The sequence below is a fragment of the Myripristis murdjan genome, chromosome 4 (genome assembly GCF_902150065.1).
Source record: "Myripristis murdjan chromosome 4, fMyrMur1.1, whole genome shotgun sequence".
Classification (NCBI taxonomy): domain Eukaryota; kingdom Metazoa; phylum Chordata; class Actinopteri; order Holocentriformes; family Holocentridae; genus Myripristis; species Myripristis murdjan.
In genome coordinates, this window is record NC_043983.1 from 6,288,512 (window position 1) to 6,308,969 (window position 20,458).

General features: G+C 40.4%; 1 protein-coding gene across 2 annotated transcripts in view; it reads right to left on the reverse strand.

Annotated features, from left to right (window-relative positions):
* The window catches only part of tsc22d2 (TSC22 domain family 2), a 45,039-nt gene that overhangs the window by 12,741 nt on the left and 11,840 nt on the right, over positions 1-20,458 (reverse strand). The window contains exon 2 of one of the 2 annotated variants that reach the window (XM_030049576.1): positions 7,924-7,995. The exons of the other annotated variant lie outside the window; for it this stretch is intronic. Coding sequence (XP_029905436.1) covers positions 7,924-7,995 — 72 coding nt within the window. The remainder of the gene's footprint in view (positions 1-7,923; positions 7,996-20,458) is intronic. 2 annotated transcript variants of the gene reach the window in all.

A 20,458-nucleotide genomic window follows, 5' to 3' on the forward strand; every position in this document is an offset into this window, starting at 1 on the left:
TGGTTTGAAGCATCAGTGGTTATGATCCAATCCAATTTCACCCTGCACCTAAAAGGCTAGTTAAGATCAGGGCACTCTGTACAAAGTCATGTCATGTCATATCCTGTCCATCAAGGCCTTCATTTAAGAGATTTAGCCAGAGGGAGATGGGGGGACCCCAGTGGAGCCACTGTGTAATTCTTTCAAAATGATGTACTTGCTGTTGTGCACACTCCTTAGCAGGAGCCTGAAACTGAATTGGATTGGAGGCTCCAAGGTTATGCCCCACAGGTTGTTAGCAATTACAACAAGATGAGGGGGCTCCATTTAAGCCAATGCCTAGAGCAAAGAGGGAGTATTTCATGAAAATTAAAGTTAAGACTAAATCAATGGGTGACATTTTCTAAAGAAACATTTAACAAGAAAGAAAGGGGCAGGTAAATGGAAAATAACTTAACAACTAAGGAAAGATCCCTGTTCCTGAACCCTATTATTACCTAACAACGTATCAACAATGAAACTCTGTGTTTTCCTGCATTCAACTTTCCACCTCCTTTCAATAATGAAATGTTTGTTTCCATGTCATAAACAGTGGTCACATACCTGGCCTGGATCAAATCACTCTCCATGGCTGGGCATGGGGCCACTGGTCAAGTGCACTCAGCTGGAATATAATTTTGCCTTTTCTTTATTGTCCATAACCATAAAGTTGCTCACTGTGGGATGGGGGCAGTAAAAGGGCCATAGCTGCATTACTTGGTACCAATCACAACCTCACAATAACTCCAGTCAGTGGGCCTACAGATAGCCTTCCTGGAATGTTTACAAATGCACTGAGTGTAACTTGTAATTTAGTTAGGCTAAAAGAAATTGAGTCATGTATTTCTTCGAAGAACTGTTAACAAGAGGACATTTAAGCAGAGCTGCTGCAGATGTAGAGCTGTAAAGGTAAACAGGCGAGCATGTTTTGATCCCTACAACTTAGCAGAATCTTGCTCAAAATACTGTTGCTGGATGGTACAAAGACCACAAGTGATCTGGCAGCACACCACCTAAACAGGGTTTTATATTTTTCACAAGGCAATCATTTTGAGGAATGTTCCTTTGAGCCCTCGAACTGTTTGCAAGCAAGTCCCCCCACCTCCAACAAGTCCAACCTTGCAGGAGAGCTGGCTCAAGACAAAGGGAGGTGGATTGAGGTTGCTCCCTCAGGTTCACCTGCGGTTAGTGGGAACAGTTTAGAATAAAGCTTCACTGTTAGTTTCAGAGCCCACAGCAATCTATAGCTGGATGGAGAACAAACAAAAGCTCTAAATCCTTAGGCAGTCATGACGCCACACATCCACAGCTGCTACTGTTGTTTTATGTAAATGTAGACCTCTCATCTGGACAGGCTTGCTTTAAAGAATACAGAAATAAGGACATGAACCATGATGTGTCTTTCATGCTCAGTGCAGTGTTACACACTCACATGCATGTGTTATTAACAGGATATGACTCATGACAGTTTGATCTGCAGTGCTCCTGTGAACTTGTTTGTAAAAGGTAATTTGACAAATGTAATGGATGATGCAAGTGTAGAAGAAAAAGGATAATCAATGGTACATATCATATGGTGTGCAATGTTAATCAAGTCAAGTGATGCAAGTGACCAAACCCTAGATGAAATGTGTGAAATAAGAATAGTTGAAAGAGAGTACTCTTACATCTACGCCCAAAATAAGCAGTCATGACCCTGCGGCAAATTTCAAATCACAATGAAACATCTTGAAAGCATCTTGCTGTCTTAATAGGGATGTGAACGTCTGTATTAAACAGCTATATAAACCCATCATGATATAAGTGTTACATTACCAAGTGTTACATGATAGAAGAATGATTATTGGTTAATCACAACAATATTATTTGATAAAATCCACTGTGTTACATGGTTGTACCATATGGTACATGGGTAGCAATATTATACAAGAAAAATACTAGTTCATTTAAAACAATGTGATTGAAAAGCAATGCTGATCCAATAAGTTCTACATGTAAATGGATACCATTAGGTAGACCTTAGTAATAGCCTGATTATTATTATCAAATATGATTGCCTTATCATACACTTACTTTTTGTGTAGTGTATTTTTTCCTATGCACTCCATTTTAAAACTGCTAGTGCTATGACGTATCTATCTATCTTGTCCTTACATAAACAAAAATGAATGAAAACTCTCCAAAAATCTATTATGGAATCTTTAGGAAGGTTCTGTACATACTGTGCTAGAATGAAAAAAAGTGATACATGGAGAATTATGTTATGGGGACTTAAGGAAAAATAACCAAATAAACAAACAGGCTCTAAACTATAATCCTGCACTGACTTAAAGTTTTGTCTCAAAGAGACGCCAGTTTAATTAAGATTTCCATGGTCTGTTCATAATGTAGGCATCACTGTATTAACATCTGGCTCATGAATTAGCAGTGAAACTAAAGTAATCCTCATTTTCCTGAGGATGTCCTCAACCCCTCCCCCGCAAGACACACTCAAATTATTTCTTAGTACGGTTAGCCAACCACATGTTCACCGTTAAGAGTATGAATGAGATGTGTCCTGCCACCTTAAGAGGTTTGCCAAAGGTGTTTCTTGTTGTTAGGTGGCAGGATATCAAATATCCATGGCAGAGGATAAAGTTGTCAAACAGTCTCGATGAGGCCACACATGGGGATGTTTTCAACTTTCTTAAAATAAAAAAGCAGCCTCTAACTAAAGCAAACAATTCATAAACCATGGACACATTGACTTTCTAATCAAAACCAATGGGCATTCAGATGCCAACATTCCAGAGGTTATTACACATACATATGAGTCGAGCATTAATTAAGAATATATGTGATGGGGCCCCCCGTAGCTCAGCTGATAGAGTGTGAATCCTTACTGCAGAGGCCTGGGTTCAAATCTGTCCTGGGCCTTTGCTGCATGTCATCCTCTCGCTCTCCCCTGTGTTTCCTGTTTTTCTCTGTCACTATCAAATAAAGTAGAAATGCCAAAAAAGTCTTGGCATTTTAAAAAATCTATCCATCCATCCATTTATTCATCTATCCATCTATCTAGGTTCTAATGGGTTGGCAAAATGACTACTGTATTACAAATCACTGAAATGCCTTTCACTCTAACAAAGTATTTCTTAATATGTATTTTTGAATTGGAGGAAAAAAAAAAAAAAACATGTTTCCCACACTTTTCCAGACTTGTCCCAAACTTCTGAAGATCATACACATTCCCAGTGCTCTTTCAGACTCTCCAGACCTTCATGGGAATGCTAAACTGCTAAACGCAGCAGAATAAAACATATAAACACGATGGTTACTGTTGGTTATTTAGTCAAATACTATTCTACAGTGGTGTTTCCCCAGTGTTTTTATCTTTTTGTAGCATTGCTGGAAGTAATTTTGCTTCCACATCAGCTTCCTGTTGGGGAATCAATTTTGGCTCTACTTCTGCCTACAAAACTGAAACTCTTAATAAGCAGCTTTTATGAATCAATTACCAATTCTTAACACTGGTACTTTTTTTTTTTTTTTGCATTATTGGGGAAAACTGGCCCTAATTTTATAATGTCACATGTTCTTCAACCGTTAGAGTAGTGTGGATTGTACTGCAGGATGGATAAAGGAAACAACGTGTTGTGAATTGATCTGTAAAGCAAACTAACCTTACATAGGCTTTCATCACACGGAAACACCCAACAGCCTGTTTGTTGATCAGTTATTAGTGTTGTCAGCAGTTTAATGTTTCATCTTCACTGACAGACCATCTGTATAGACGTTAGGCAAATCTACCTTCCAACTCTTGTTCTTTCTTCTTGTTTATTTCTTTGGTCTTACAATCTAATTCTTGAGATGTGAATTCATTTTATAATCAAATCCTCAAATTTACTGAGGCAATATGAGACATTAATCATCACATTATCTTCTCTCCAAATACACAAATGACAATCCACCTTTGCAGAGTATTACGTAATATAACACAGCCTGCGTCATGTTATTTCAATGTGATCTGCTATTTGCAGTGCTAAAATCCCCTGGCATTATGCTGCACACTCTGTAGGGGCAAAAGAAACTTGAGTGCCAGATCCTCGTGACTGGCAGAATGTGAGCACTCAAAGTGTCACAGGGTTCTGAAACACTGCCTGGACAGACACTTGACACTTCCTACAATGCCATGTTTTCTCCATGCATTGCACACTTGGTGGTAACACCTAGTGCACTGACTGCATCATTACATTGTGTCTAATGCAACTGATGTCAGTTTTTTAACACAGCCTTACAACAACAAACTGTGTCTTCTCTACTAATATTAGTATTGCATGCAAAACACAAACACCGGAGCAAGCCGACAGAATAGGCTGCCATTACATTTTAGAAGGCAACTGGATGTAATATTTTCACATATAATACAAAATCAAACATGATAAAATGACTCAAAATAAAGGTCAATTAAATTTGGGACTCATAATCTGACATTTAATGAAAATGAAATATTGGCTAGAAACGGCTAGCACATTGCATATTTTGATAGTTCTAGTCCAGTCTGCAGTTTGATTTTGATGCCAACGCTGGATAAATCCAACAGATGCCTCATTTGAAACAAAGTGCAACTGCTTCAGCACAACTAAAACTAATGAAATGCGGTATTTCAGTGAATGGATGCTCTTGTGCAGCACAAAATAATCATGCGGTCGCCTGATCCACGCTGTATGGGTGCATTGCAAAAAAAATAATACAGCTTGTCAAGCCGTTATTTTGCTATTGAGTCCTAAAATCATATTATTCTCTAAACAAGTGAGGAAATCTACCAATGGGTTTAGATTAAGATCCAACTCAAAACTCAGTGGGTTTAGATTAAGATTCAACTTGAAGACAGATACTGACATGGCTAAAATTGAATAGTTATTTTGCACGGATCCTCAATATCTTTAAATGTGACTATTTCTCAGTTTACTCTGTGGATCCCCCTGAATCTTATTCTTGACAGGATGAGAACGTCCCTGACACTGCATACAGACCATCAGAGGACATTAAAAACTCTTCAGTGGAACCTACTAATATCATTCTTGTAAGGATTACAGCTCATCAGATCAGAGAGAATTACTATACAATAACATCCCTGACCTACTGATTAATGAATAAAATGTGCAGCGAAACTGATATTTGATGGCAGGTCTGGCAGATTTTTATGTAGCTGAGGTCAGGGAGGAACCTCCATCATATTAGAAGTGGACAGCAGTAACTGACCAGTAGTTTTTTAAGCAAATTTTAACTTAAGGAAAGTGTTGGGCATATATATTTGGGTGTTACATGAACTGATGTGGTTGCTCTGTGCTCCCCTGGCCTACTAATCCACAATACTGTATTTGAGTCTATCCATTCACTTGTATATCAAAACAGCTACCAAAAATAGCACATTTAGTACATAAAAGAAAATTAACAAAGCTGATTATTGTGAAAGTACTTCCAGGTTGTTTCTTGTTGGCGCAAGATTAATATGTGGAAGTTTCCTGCAGACACAACCTGCGAGATCTACTTTCCAATTCAAATAAAATAAAAATTAAAGAGACATTTAATTTAAAAAAGGACACCAGGGCTTGTTCTTTGTATTGGCATAATCTGTTTTGTTTGCTTTTATGTATTTATTTATGGCATTTCTGTTTTATTTGACAGTCACAGTAGAGAGAGACAGGAGAGTCAGGGGTGAGAGAGGGGATGACATGCAGTAAATGGCCTGAGGTCAGATTTGAAGAAGCTGCAATCAGGACTCAGCCTTAACATGTGGTATGCGCTCTTATGCAGGGCGCCCTGTTCGTCTTCCTTTATGTGCTTAAGTGTTATTGTGGCAGCTGTTTTGCTGCACTATCGAGGTGAATGGACAGACAGAAATATAGTATTTTGGATTAGCAGCCCAGGGGAGAATACAGCAACTAATGAGGATATTTCACTACCTGGTGTGATTTAATAAAATACAATCAACCATGAATGCCTAATATATACAGTACAGGCCAAAAGTTTGGACACACCTTCTCATTGAATGCGTTTTCTTTATTTTCATGACTATTTACCTTGTAGATTCTCACTGAAGGAATCAAAACTATGAATGAACACATGTGGAGTTATGTACTTAACAAAAAAAGGTGAAATAACTGAAAACATGTTTTATATTCTAGTTTCTTCAAAATAGCCACCCTTTGCTCTGATTACTGCTTTGCACACTCTTGGCATTCTCTCCATGAGCTTCAAGAGGTAGTCACCTGAAATGGTTTTCACTTCACAGGTGTGCCTTATCAGGGTTAATTAGTGGAATTTCTTGCTTTATCAATGGGGTTGGGACCATCAGTTGTGTTGTGCAGAAGTCAGGTTACTACACAGCCGGCAGCCCTATTGGACAACTGTTAAAATTCATATTATGGCAAGAACCAATCAGCTAACTAAAGAAAAACCAGTGGCCATCATTACTTTAAGAAATGAAGGTCAGTCAGTCCGGAAAATTGCAAAAACTTTAAATGTGTCCCCAAGTGGAGTTGCAAAAACCATCAAGCGCTACAACGAAACTGGCACACATGAGGACGGACCCAGGAAAGGAAGACCAAGAGTCACCTCTGCTTCTGAGGACAAGTTCATCTGAGTCACCAGCCTCAGAAATCGCAAGTTAACAGCAGCTCAGATCAGAGACCAGATAAATGCCACACAGAGTTCTAGCAGCAGACCCATCTCTAGAACAACTGTTAAGAGGAGACTGCGCCAATCAGGCCTTCATGGTCAAATAGCTGCTAGGAAACCACTGCTAAGGAGAGGCAACAAGCAGAAGAGATTTGTTTGGGCCAAGAAACACAAGGAATGGACATTAGACCAGTGGAAATCTGTGCTTTGGTCTGATGAGTCCAACCGCCGTGTCTTTGTGAGACGCAGAAAAAGTGAACGGATGGATTCCACATGCCTGGTTCCCACTGTGAAGCATGGAGGAGGAGGTGTGATGGTGTGGGGGTGTTTTGCTGGTGACACTGTTGGGGATTTATTCAAAATTGAAGGCACACTGAACCAGCATGGCTACCACAGCATCCTGCAGCGACATGCCATCCCATCCGGTTTGCGTTTAGTTGGACCATCATTTATTTTTCCAACAGGACAATGACCCCAAACACACCTCCAGGCTGTGTAAGGGCTATTTGACCAAGAAGGAGAGTGATGGAGTGCTGCGGCAGATGACCTGGCCTCCACAGTCACCGGACCTGAACCCAATCGAGATGGTTTGGGGTGAGCTGGACCGCAGAGTGAAGGCAAAGGGGCCAACAAGTGCTAAACACCTCTGGGAACTCCTTCAAGACTGTTGGAAAACCATTTCAGGTGACTACCTCTTGAAGCTCATGGAGAGAATGCCAAGAGTGTGCAAAGCAGTAATCAGAGCAAAGGGTGGCTATTTTGAAGAAACTAGAATATAAAACATGTTTTCACTTATTTCACCTTTTTTTGTTAAGTACATAACTCCATGTGTTCAATCATAGTTTTGATTCCTTCACTTAGAATCTACAATGTAAATAGTCATGAAAATAAAGAAAACGCATTGAATGAGAAGGTGTGTCCAAACTTTTGGCCTGTACTGTAGATCTAACCTTGGGTGAGATGCTTCCACTTGTTTCCTGTAATTATCTTTCAAGAATTTTCGACAATCAACTGAGACGGCCTTGATTATACAGGAATAACGTGCAGTAAAGTAAAACTGCGTTATTGTCTCACCTTATGTCATTTATTCACTTGTTTTAAGACAAGATTTTAAGACTCTATACATGGTTAATTGACTTGTTAAAATGGAAATTTAAGCAATGTGAGCAGATTTAGGAGTGGAGGGTCTGGTTTATCCAGCCAGTTCAGGCCACACATATGCATACACACAACCGAGCTTCATACCTATCGTTGATGGGCTTTGACCCTCGTAACCTGCTAGGCCGGAAAGCTTGGTAGAAAGCAGTGGACGGGTTCCTGCATTTTAACAAGATGGATAAAGAGACAGGAGAAACATGAGTAAGGGAAGAGAAATATGTGCAAAGGGACAAACAGACAGAGAGAAAGAGAACGATGAGGAAGAGGGGCATGCCAACATAGAGAAAGACTGACAAAGAAAGACAGAAGAGGAACAATGTGAGTTACACTGAGAAGTCAGAGGAAGTTGGTGATACAGTCCAGATTGCCTAGCTCTACTCGAAAATCATGTGATGTAGCCAGGCCAAAGGCTCAATCCAATTTTAGCACATTTAGCCTTGTCCTATGATGTAGGCTATTGAAAATAGTCTATTACTTGTGTCATGTGGGGGACCCAGCAGAAAAGAACTGGAGCCAATTTAGGGTCCTGGCGTGACTTTTGGAAACAGAGACCAACACGCTGCCACAATGCATAACCTTTTGTTTGTGTGGTAGGGATGCAAGGAGCCATAACTCATGGTGCCTCAATACAAATGACTGGGTTTGCCTATTTGTCTATCAGGATATTTTGAGCAATCCTTGCCCTCTCCTAATTGCACCATGTGTTCGCAAAAGAGCTTAGGCACTTTTCTCCATATGGTTTGGGAGTGCCCAGGTGTTGGAGGAAATTTTGTAGTGTGCTGTCCATATTACTGTCTAAGCAGATTCCCTGTTCACCTATCATCTTATCACTTAATGATTCTTCCAGCTTGGACCTACCTGCTAAACTTAAACGCCTTTTTCTGGCTGGCCTCACTGCCGCTACAAGGCTAATAATGGTTGTTAGATTTCATAGATACAGCCATCATGGAACATTGGGCAGCTAACTTACATCAGGCCAAACCCAAAAACATTTTATGTTGGGATGATGCCATCACCACTTTAAAATCATTATTGTAACCATCTCTGGTTCTTACTTTGGGTCCTGTGGGTGGGTGGATGGAGGGGAGGGAAGGGGATGTGGCACTCCTTGTATATATTTTCTCAGTTATTTCTCTCTTTTTTCACTTTTTCATCACTCAATATTACTGATTATTACAGATGTTTTATTAGTAGTATTACTATTGTTATTTTCTTTTCGCTACACTATCGTTTCTTATTTTTCTGTATTACTGTTGTTACTTTTTTGCCTAATTAATGTCTGCCACATCTGTTTGTTTGTTTTCTGTTTTATTAACTAAAGGAAAAAACAATAAAAAGAATTGATCACAGGATATTTTGAGCAATCAAGACCAAATAAAGACAGTTATGAAAGAAAATTCACTTCTTACATGACAAAAAACAGAGGACTTACTATTCACTGGGTGACTACATTAAATAACTACAGGTTGTAAGCTTAATTTGCAACTCGATAAGATGTTAATGACAGTTCAAATCAATTTTAAGACCATTCACTAAGAAGACACAAGTGTAATGACCAAAGTTAAACTTGCTAGCCTCTCTCTAATATTTGGTGTAAAGCACAGCCGAGAAAACATTCTAACATTCTAACATTCTAAATGCCATTTCTTAGGCATTTGAGCACAGCTGACATCAGTGACACTTCTATGATGCATGTCAGAAGATTTTTGGTTTGGTTTGACAGATTGTGGAACTCTGTTGCTGCTGACAAGAAATGTAGTGAAAGTTTGTTAAACAAAGGACCCCATGGTTCATGTGTCAGCAACACCTAGTTTACCACACAGACTGATTTGCATAGAAAGGGTATTCCACATAGTAGTGGGCGGCCTACAAAACTAAGAGTGTAACATTTCCAGCCACAGCAAAAATTTACCAGCATACAGTTGAAGGTTGGTATTTCCAAACCTGCTTGCAAATCTAAGGTGATTAAGTTTTAAAATGCTAAGAGTAAGTAGATTCATGGTCCTTTCAAGATTCACTTAAATTCATACGCTTGGCTATAAGTTTGTTTCCAAGTGAAAATGTCTGTAGTAATACAGTGAATACATTTAACCTGTTACATATACTATCTGAATACACAGGCTGACCATATGTAACAGCTAATTCTGAGTTTTACATGTAACATCATTTGTTATTTGGTGGACAGTTTTACTATTTCATGTGCCTTACAGTACCATGAATACATACATTTTGAGCATGGGTGGCCCAATGTATTTGAGCTTGTAAAAAGTTTGTTTACATTTGTAATGCTTTCACACTAATGTAAGACAGATTTGTGTTTCATGTTTAGATAAGCGAAGTAAGCACATAAACGTTTAGCCTAGATGCACTTTCTGCAGGGCAAACATGTCATAATAAAACATGTCAAATAAATTCCAGATTGCCATGTAGTGCAAGAAACAGGATATTTATGTGAATGACTGGTTTAAGACTTTACAGTTCTACAACCATCAAAGGATAATTTCAGAGTTTACAGAATTTGCACAGGCAATTTCTCCTGTCAAATTATGTCCAATGCTTGTTTTTGCCACTGACAGGCTCAGATTGCTATTTTAAGTGTCTTAAAACATTATTGAAAGGATCCCAACATCACTAAAACATCTGCAAGAGAAGTTATAGATCTAATACTGTGCAGATACACTGATACCACAAAAAAAAAAAAAAAAAAAAAAAGTTTATAGATTAGGCGTGTATGCTTGCAAAGTTATCTATCACCCTACTGTTCTGTATTGTAACCTTATTTGGGAGACATGACATGCAATAAGAGCAGGGGTGGTCTCCGAAACCATAAACTAGCCAGTTTCACTACATCCAAGGCCCCCAGGCTGAGGGCCCAAGGACAAAAGCGGACAGGAGGCCGGAATGCGCCTGAGAAACTAGTAAAGCAGGGTTTATCCAAGCACTACTGTAATGGCAAGAGTCAAAGGTGATTTACAGCCCTGCTTCCAGAACTGAGCCATGACAGATTTATTACTGCCACTCCTAACCAACAACAGCATGCCTCTTTACAGCTGCCTCATACATTAGTAGAGCATCATAGCATTCTAAGTTTCAAAAACATGCAAACAACACATCTTAGATACAGTAGCTGTGAGGTCAGCGCTCTGTCATCGCCTTGGAAACAGCCAAAATAGTTTTGTAATAATAATAATAATAATAATAATAATAATACTTCAGAGGGGACAGAATTTTACATACATGATGAGTTCATTAAGGTGATGACAGACAAGCAGATATAAATAAGAGAGACAGGAGAAACAGTGAAAATAGGAAGCCTCAATTCTAAGTAAGGAGTGCAGGAAGGAATGGCATTTTATTTATTCATTTGTTTATTATTATATATAACAGAGCATGTACAGTGTTAGACCTACATGTTACCATTTGATGTACTGTGCCAGAGTTAGCTTACAGCCAATTTTCATCTGCAGTCCCTTTGGCAAATCACAATCAAAACATGTAACAACACAACAGCACAAAGCAAAAAAAACACACAGGCCCCATGATACAAAATTACACACAGTAGAACATCACACACGCCCACAATGTCAACTAAAAATGACAAATATATGCTTTTCAAATTAAGTGAAGCATTGTTGCTTAACTTGAGCAAGGTCAAGTTTTGGCTTGAAACAAACTATAAAAAGTTAAAGAAGGAAAGGATATCTTTCAGCATTTTTAGAAGTAGTGTAGTATGTGCATACTGATACTGGCAAACTGTAATTAATGCTTTATGCAACAAATATACTGAATTGACCCAGGAACAAGGTTAATCAAATCTAGAATTAATACAGTCTGTGTACTGGTCACTTATAAGCAGTACTTTATCCTAGTGTCTATATGGTCCACAAAATCTAGCATTACTTTGTAATCAAATTTAGTTTAGGTCTTGAATTATTTATTGAATTTGATACTTAATGCATATTTACCTATATCACAGCTGAAACACACTTCTGTTTACTGTTTTTGAGTGCATGGAGTGGCACCTTTTCTGAAGGCAAATAGTTGAACAGCACCTTTGAACGGCATATTACTGGGTTGGGTCATTGCCGAAGGAAATTAACTTAACCTCTTACCAGGTTGACCTACAGCCTCAAGTGAGTGTTGTTGGCCAACGTGAGGGGAACTCTCGTGCATCCCTCTAGCAGTAATTTGAGCAATGATTATCTCTCATTTGACTGAAGTCACTGCACGTTTTTTGTATGACAGGTGCTGAGAAAATCCTTGCAGTACCTCCAGTTCAGGCCACTGCTTGTCCACTGTGTGACTACTGAAAATGTCAAAAACCACGGCTGATGTCAGTGGAGGCTATGAGGCTATTTCTAACTGGAAATACTGTAGGTTGCTCTATTTTTTTACTTTTGTATATCTAGGTAAAGTTCACTGAGTACACATGCTCTGTTTTAGCAGCAACCTGCCTCATGTTCACACAGTAACACATTCACACCTGGGAGCTGCCTGGTATAACCACAATCTTCAATGGCTGGTCACTGAGGAGCTCGGTTGGACCCTCTGAGGGTTTAGTGCCTTGACCACCCCAACTGCTGACATAGGGGCGAGCCTTATTCATTCACTTACATCGCCGTGGTTTTCTTAAGACATACAGGGGAATGAATGCTGTCACATGGATTTCTTTAAATGCAACTCAGCAGACCTATGAACAGAAAAAAAACGCATTCTCCTTTCTTACAACATTTGCTTAAGAACAGTAATAACATCCTCAAGTTGCTCATAAAATAAACTAAAATCACAAAAAACAACACTTTATGTTTCTAACAGGACAGTATGGAGCTGTAGGACTTCTCTTTCCCTATTTGTTTGTGGAAGTTATGTAATTTGCCCTCTTATCAAATACAGGCTGAAGAAATTTATTTCCTAATTAAGCATGCCTGTTGTGAATGGCCACTGCAGCTGCAGTCAACAATGACAACTTTGACTTGGTGGATATCAAAGCTGGTTTTTGTGGGCACTGTAAATTGTTCTGTAAATTCCCAAGAGCAAGCCATGAGACTTAATACAATCAAGACAATCCCCCAAACAGTCCAAATGTTAATGAAGGTGCCCTTTGTAACTCCACTGAATACTGTAACAACTGCACAAAATGTAATAACAGTGTGGTCAAAACCTCATGACGCAAGTGCCTACGATGTAGTAAAATGCTGGGCATATAATGTAACAACAACATCATAACAGCAACAACAACAATATAATTTAATAATACCTGTGAAATTTATTTTGAGTGCCATATTGGATGGAAAACTTAAAATTTAAAAATACATTCAGGTACCAAATAAATTTAACTGATAACATCGATAACAGAATCATATATAACCCATTTTACTGGGCAGGTCATGTAAGCACTTCAGTTTTAACTTATATCATAATGTAACTGACCATAATAAAATGTTGTAACTTTTAGAATCAGGGTTAGGTATTCATTTCTGAGTGCAGCCACACCATAACATTGTTGTGTGTATGTGTACTTTAGTGATGCAACATAACGTTACATTACGTCTTGTTTATGCACGGAGTCACTAATCCACCTTGCAAAGAGGTGCCAAGAAACTGGGTATCATGTTGGGCACCCTGCCTGAGACAGAGTCATGCCACACTGCCAGAGCTGAAAGAGCATTCCCTGTTCTCATGGGGTCTGTTTGACAAGGGATTTAGTTAGAACTTCTGTCAATAAAGTAGCTCAATTGGTGTCACAACTTCTTTTTTTCTTACCATAAAGGCCAGTAAATTCTGGCAGCACTAATGAACCACAATAGAATACATTACATAATTTGATGAGTGATGACAAAGATCTCAGAAAAAAATGTCATCCAAAAAATGAATTACAGATGATATAATGACAGTGATGTAACAATAATAGGTTGATGATGGTCCAACTCCCCTGTAGTAAAACACAATCTTATCAAAACAAGTCAGCACATAAAAGACCTGTGCTTTGACATGTTAACAACCGTGGAACAACACATAGAAAAGAGTCTCAACTGGGATTTTCTCTATGAAGCCATTCCAACTCCTAAAGCCTGCTCTGAAATAGACTGCTGCAGGAACTGATGGGCCTCAGGGACGCATGCTTCCTCAGGTCATTCAAGGAAAAGTGCAGTTTTCAATGAAGGAAATTAAATTTCCTTCCTTTAAATACCTTAAAAACAAGGCGTCTTTGGTTCATATACTCAAGATAAGGCTTGTTCCTTCAGGCAGGCAAATATGAAGGACCAAGGGTTCTTAGAAATGTGGTGTTGAACTACAAGGTACCTTGTTCCCCCAAAGACCTTTTTCCTGCATAGCTGGCTCTTTGCCACTCCTGCGCACACTCGGGATGAATCTGAGTGTATGACCCCATAGCATATGTCATCCCTTCCTACCACACAAGCTTGTTGTGCAGCGAGGTTTATTGCTGAGGCAGGATGCAGGGGGCAGAGTGAGTCAGCTGGATGGAGCGATGAGATACAACCCTGCAGTGGAGGCATTCTCCTCCTGCAGGGATTAGGCTACGCCGTGGGAGAGGAAAGAGGCTAAGTGGCAAACAGGGCCGTGCCTCCCTGCTTGGGGCCAAACCGGCAGCCACAAGTGAGTCGGGCAAAGTCCCAGATGTGCAGTTAAACCACCACTGACACCAACACCCCACCCTGACCGTGGTCTGTCCTAAGGGAAGCGCTGCTGGGGCATGTAGGAAGGCGCTTTGGGTTGCAGTGGAATGGCGTGGGTGAGCACTTCAAACAGCTAAACCTAGACAGATATGTGAAGGCAGGCGGGTATCTCTGACTCACTTGAACAACACACTCGGGCCTTTGCAGTGTTAAAAGCAGGGTACAACACTTCAGCCGAGTCTGCCAAAAATGTATAGTCAGTGAAAGAAGAGTGAAAATATGTCGCACTGATATGAAGCCGCCTTGTAAGCACAGGGTGTTAATTTCGGCTTAGGTTACACATAATTGTTACTGGGGCCTGATGAGTCAGTCTAATTCACAATCTGGGGTGGCCCATTCAGCTGCATGGCAGCTGATAGCATCAGCCTAGAGGTACAAAAGCCACCCTATCTGCTCAATTTCACTAAGCAGGGCTCGAGTTCATTGACTCAGCTGGTGAAATAAAGCGCAGAATTGGGTCCTGAAGCGTGACGCTGACCCAGTGAACTCTGGCATGTCGGCCCCCAGGTCTGTTTCTGTCTCAGCTAGTCAGCACTGCACTGTAACAACACTGCCCCGTCACTCTCCAGTGACTTTGCCTGGTGTCGAGGGGGCAGGCCAGCTTGTTGAGGAGGACAGACCTGACAAGAACTAAACGGGAAGTGTGGGGGCATCCTGGTGGCTCAGTGGCCTATGGCATGTACCATGTAAACACATAACCGCCCCCCTCCTTCCCCGTTTTTCCTAACTCCCTCTCTCTACTTTGATCAGTCCAATAGAAAGAGAAGTGGGGTCCACAGTGTGACAGACTAAAATGACTCAGCATGTTTCTTAGGGTTGGAGGTCCCTATTTTTGGCATGTCTTGGCATCATTTTAGTCATGTATCAAGTAAAGTTGCTGTATCTAACCATGGCAGTGTTATTGTCATGTTTTATTTGTTGAACACTTTGATATGACTTTCTTTGATCCACTCAGCTACTACTCTAGTGAGCTTATATATAGGAGAGGGCAGAGGTTTCCTGGGCATTCACATCTCCAGACTTGGAGTAGAGGAAGTGCTAGCAGATTCCTGTGACAAATCTCAACCAACTCCCTTCACATACCATACTCCGGGCGTGCCTTTTGGATATTACATTGTCTGCCCTGAGGAAAACTTTGCGTAGTGTGAGGCCTTCTCAAGTACTGAAAGCTTAAAGTGACTCCCTCCCTTTTACAGTTGCACATATATAGATGAAAAGGATGACACAGAGAAAGGGATTTGGCGCTGAATGCACAATGATTAAGTTGTCACAGTTAGCATCCCTCTGTGCTTTCATCACTTAATCCTCAATTATGCCTCAAAACTGGCAAATAATTTTACCCTGTGCTTGCATCCTCACATAAGCCATTCATTCTTCAACAACACCTGTCACCAGGTGTTAAACAAATTCAGTGCCACATTCCCTTGATTATTGTGGTCACTCACATCTCAACTTGTTTGAAAAATAAAACTGCCTAGTTCATTCTTGGGACTGGTCAAGCATGTATGAACAGAGATACGTCTTTTACCTCAACTGTCTGGACAATGTGGTTTTGACTCTTCAACTCCTTACCACCGATGATATTCATGAGCTTATTTTTACTTAAGCATATTCTATGGCTATATATCACTGGATAAGAACATCAGCTGAAGGCCTCAAAATGTTAACTTTGAATGTCAAATGTCTACAGAGTGACTGAGTTGGAGTGAGCACACAGAGACATGGCAGTGTGAAAGTTCAGTGTACACTAGTCATCACATTCCCGTAGGCATGACAATCTGCAGCACAATGCACCTCACAAGGCCAAAAAGTCTCGTGGTAGTTATAGTGCTGGAAATTGGAAAACCAAATCAATATTACGGCAATGAACTCTAAAAGCGTCAAGAGGCAACAAAAGGTCCAAAAAAATCTTTGACCATTTTTATTGAGGAAATCAAGTGATCACAGTCTGTCTCTAATTCAACAAAAGAACATTTCATAAGAGGTAGTGATAACAGGCACACATGCACGCACTTATACAGAAGCTTTTATTCTTGGATGCCGGGAGACAAGTAGTGACATCATCTAAATGTTCTCACGGTGTGAAATTAGGCACAAGTTCGTGCACTTAAACAAATGACAAATCCAACCTGATTCAGTGATAAGCCAAGGTGCCGTCTGTTCTAGACCACTGTGTCGGATGAATGAATAAACTTACCGGTCTACTCAGACAGTATGACTCATGTCCGCTTCCCTGTAGAGGCCTGTTTGCTGGAAGACTTGGGGGGAACAGAAAGCGCTTGAATGCTGACAAGAGGAAACATTCAAACTGATGTTGACTTGAGAAAATGAAAAAAAAAAAAAAAAAAAAGCAGAGGAAGCGTTTGACAGAATACGAAAGCGGACATCAAAGCAATGCAGGAAACTGAGGTTCATATAACTCCCGCCCCCATCTGAGCTGAAGACCGACAGAGAGTACCCTGTAGATTTTGCACTGCTTGTCTGAGGAGGTTACACTACACATGTATTTTTATCCTGTATATAGGTGTTACTAATTCATTTGAGAAGTGATTTTAAGATTTTACTGATAACTCACTGATAATGCACTTCACTGCTTGACAAGCAAAATCAGATTTCAAAAGTGAACCATTTCACTTTTAAATATGCAGCTTAAAGAACACGGCATTATAATCAGCACGTTTTATAAATGGCTCTGTCATTTTGTTTAATCTTGTATTACATGTTACTTGCTAATACCCAAGTCTTCCATTTCCTTGAGCTAAATTTAATTCACCTTTATTTTGACATTTCTTGTTTTGTAAAGCACAAGAAAATAACTTGTAGCAGAGTTCACAGAGTTCAAGTGTTCAATGGAAATCGCTGCATCTATATATTCAAAAACAGAGAAGGACTAAAAGGATTATCCTTTAGCCATGATCAAGCAAGCCTAGTTTTTGATACTTTCAACTCCAATTAGGCCCTGTCAAGATGGTGGTTCATAGGCCAAATCTGCTTCAGAGTTAGCTCATCATGCAAAAGCTAATCTGTCTCACACAACCTGCAGACAGAACTGCTATGCCCCCTTGGGAGGGGGAAGGGATTGGCGCAAAATAACATGGTCAGTGATGCGTAGTTGCAAAAGCATTGACAAAAAGCTGTTTGAAAAACCTGACACTGAGCATTCTCTCTCAAACTCTCTAACTTACTCTCTCTTCAACTCTGAGTCCCTCTCTGTAGTTCTCTCAGCCAGTAACACTCTGTCTTACACACAAAGACATTCACATTCAGAGCGAGAGAACAGATGAACAGTCATAGGCACCAGTGAGCCAGATCAGTTGGCGACACCCAATGAAAGCGAGCAAGAGGACAGAGAGGGGATGGATGACTCAAATGCAGCTGCCTGCCATGCTTTCTACACATCCTCATTACTCACTATTCAGACATTCTGGGCTCCGGGGGGGCCCAAGGCACTGAAACCTCACTGTTAAAACCTTGCTCCACACTCCGGGAGATTGACTGGCTGCAACACACGGCTCCACAGTTTCTACGACGACTGGTCAGCACTTGCAGAACTGAGGAAATTCTTGACCCATAGACATCTATTCAAACCTTTACTCCAAGCAACAGCCTGCTCCCCCAGACCTGAGGACTAAGGTCTCCTCCACTGGGGTGCAAACAAACAACCCAACAAGGGCTCTAGGGTGCAACCAAAAATTTGTCAACTGTGACTAAACATTTTCACTGGTCTCACCAGTGCGCCTAAGATTTAGCAGGTCTCTGCATGTGTAACATTATTTTTTTCCTCACCCCAGCCTGAGAGGACATCCTACTGCATCCTAATCTACCCATGATTGGCTCTGTCCCCAGCCCTGAAAGGCCCATCCCAGACCCGACATCATCGGTGCAGGTAACTGATCTACCTGTCTCCCCTGTCCCTAGTCCCAAGATACCTAATCCTGACCCACCATCTTTGGCTGAGATGGCCTCATTTGACTCCGAGCCAGAGCCTACCACAGACAAAAAGGCCAAAATATATGCCTTTCACAAAGAATGGCTGGTCCAATTTCCATGGCCCATATATGATAAAATGGCCAACATTGTGCACTGCATTTACTACAAAAAGTGTAGTTAAAGCATGGCTGGGAACAGTGCTTTTGCTGTCACATCAGCTTTCCAAATCAAAACATTAAAAAGGCAAAATGTCTCCAAAAAACACCAGCAGAGCTGCCCCCCTCCCCACAGTGTTTCAGCGCCAGGTAGCGCTACACAGAAGCAGTGAGGGAAAAGAGGTAATACTAAAATTGTATTATTGCGGTGCCAAAAGGCACAGAGAAAGATTCTGGGTACACCTGGTGCGACCAATGTAAAAAGCCTGGAGCCCTGTCAACCACCTCTGTGCTATTTAGAAACAGGCCAAAATATAGCTGCAAGCAGCAAATCAAAGGGTCCAAGCACAACAGGCGGTCTTCAGCTTAATATGACCTTCAGAATAATTTGAAAACATGCCACATACATAAGTCACCACATTGTTAGTAAGTAGGATTTTGCCTCCTGGAGTTTCGAACCCTGGACTTTTGTACCCCCAGAGAAGGTGACATACTGACTGCAACACTGCTATCTGTTCCGCTTTTTTTTTTTTACTACATTAATTTGTGTTGATTTAAAATTTGTCATTACCAAAACCTAAAAAAAAAAAAAAAAAAAAAATTCAATAGGCTGCTGAAAATGTCTGGACCATCTACATTTCTTGGTTTTAAAATCTGGCCCAACTGAATTTGTAACTGAATAGCCCTGATCAAAAGAGTCTCTGTGTTTTGGTAGCAAATTAATGAACTTAGGGGTATGTGGATGTTAACTGTTTAGGGCTGTCCCTAATACCTTTTTATAGGCTATTCGATGGGGTTGGGAGCAGAATAGAATAGATAGATAGAATAGATAGATACTTTATTGTCATTATACAAATTATATAACGAAATTAGTTTTTTTTTTTTTTTTTTAAATGGTGAGCAGAATAAGGAAGACACAACCGATTGTACATGAGGGATTTCCAGTGCCCTCAGACTGGACACCTGTTCATCACACACACACACACACACACACACACACACACACACACACACACACACACACACACACACACACACACACACACACACACACACACACACACACACACACACACAAACAAACGGTGCCATTAATAGACCTTAACAAAACTAGCTGATTTCTCGGTCACTTCCTCCTTCCATTACTGTAAACTTGCAAACTAAGTGACGGTCAGAAATACATGAGGCAACTTCTGCTACAACTCTGAACACTGGCCTAGATGCCTCAACACCATTGCTGTGTCGCATGGAAACCTCACTAGCAGAAATATCTTCTATGTTTTTGGCTAGGATTCTTTTAAAGAGATTTTTGTATGTTTTCACTGCTCAATGCTAAGTGTTGTTCATTGACAGTGTTCAAAAGCCCCATCTATATTGGATGGAGTGAATGCCATGTGTCCTTTCACCCACCTGATCACTAATTTGGCAGGCTGCATGTGGTAAATATGGCATCCCTCGCACCTGCATTTAATCACCATGATGGGTATCAACACTTTATTCTGTTTGCTTCACATAAAAGACAATCCACCTGACAAAACATGGCACTTGGCACTGTGAATTTCTGACTTGGGTTTTGAACGTATACAGAGGGGTCTGAGATGTTGTGATTCAGGCCTCGAGGCTGCTAATGCCCAGTAGCCTAAATAAATGGCTGCACGGTAGGCAATGGCAACAAATGCAGCTCTGTGAGGTAGTTATTAACTAGATTAGCTTCACGTTCCCAAAACACTCACCAGCTTAGCAACTTAGGATGTCTTTTAATGAAACACATACTTTCGGATTATGTGACAATTAGCAACTGAATTCTAACCAATTTCCTGTTCCAAATTTCAGCACATT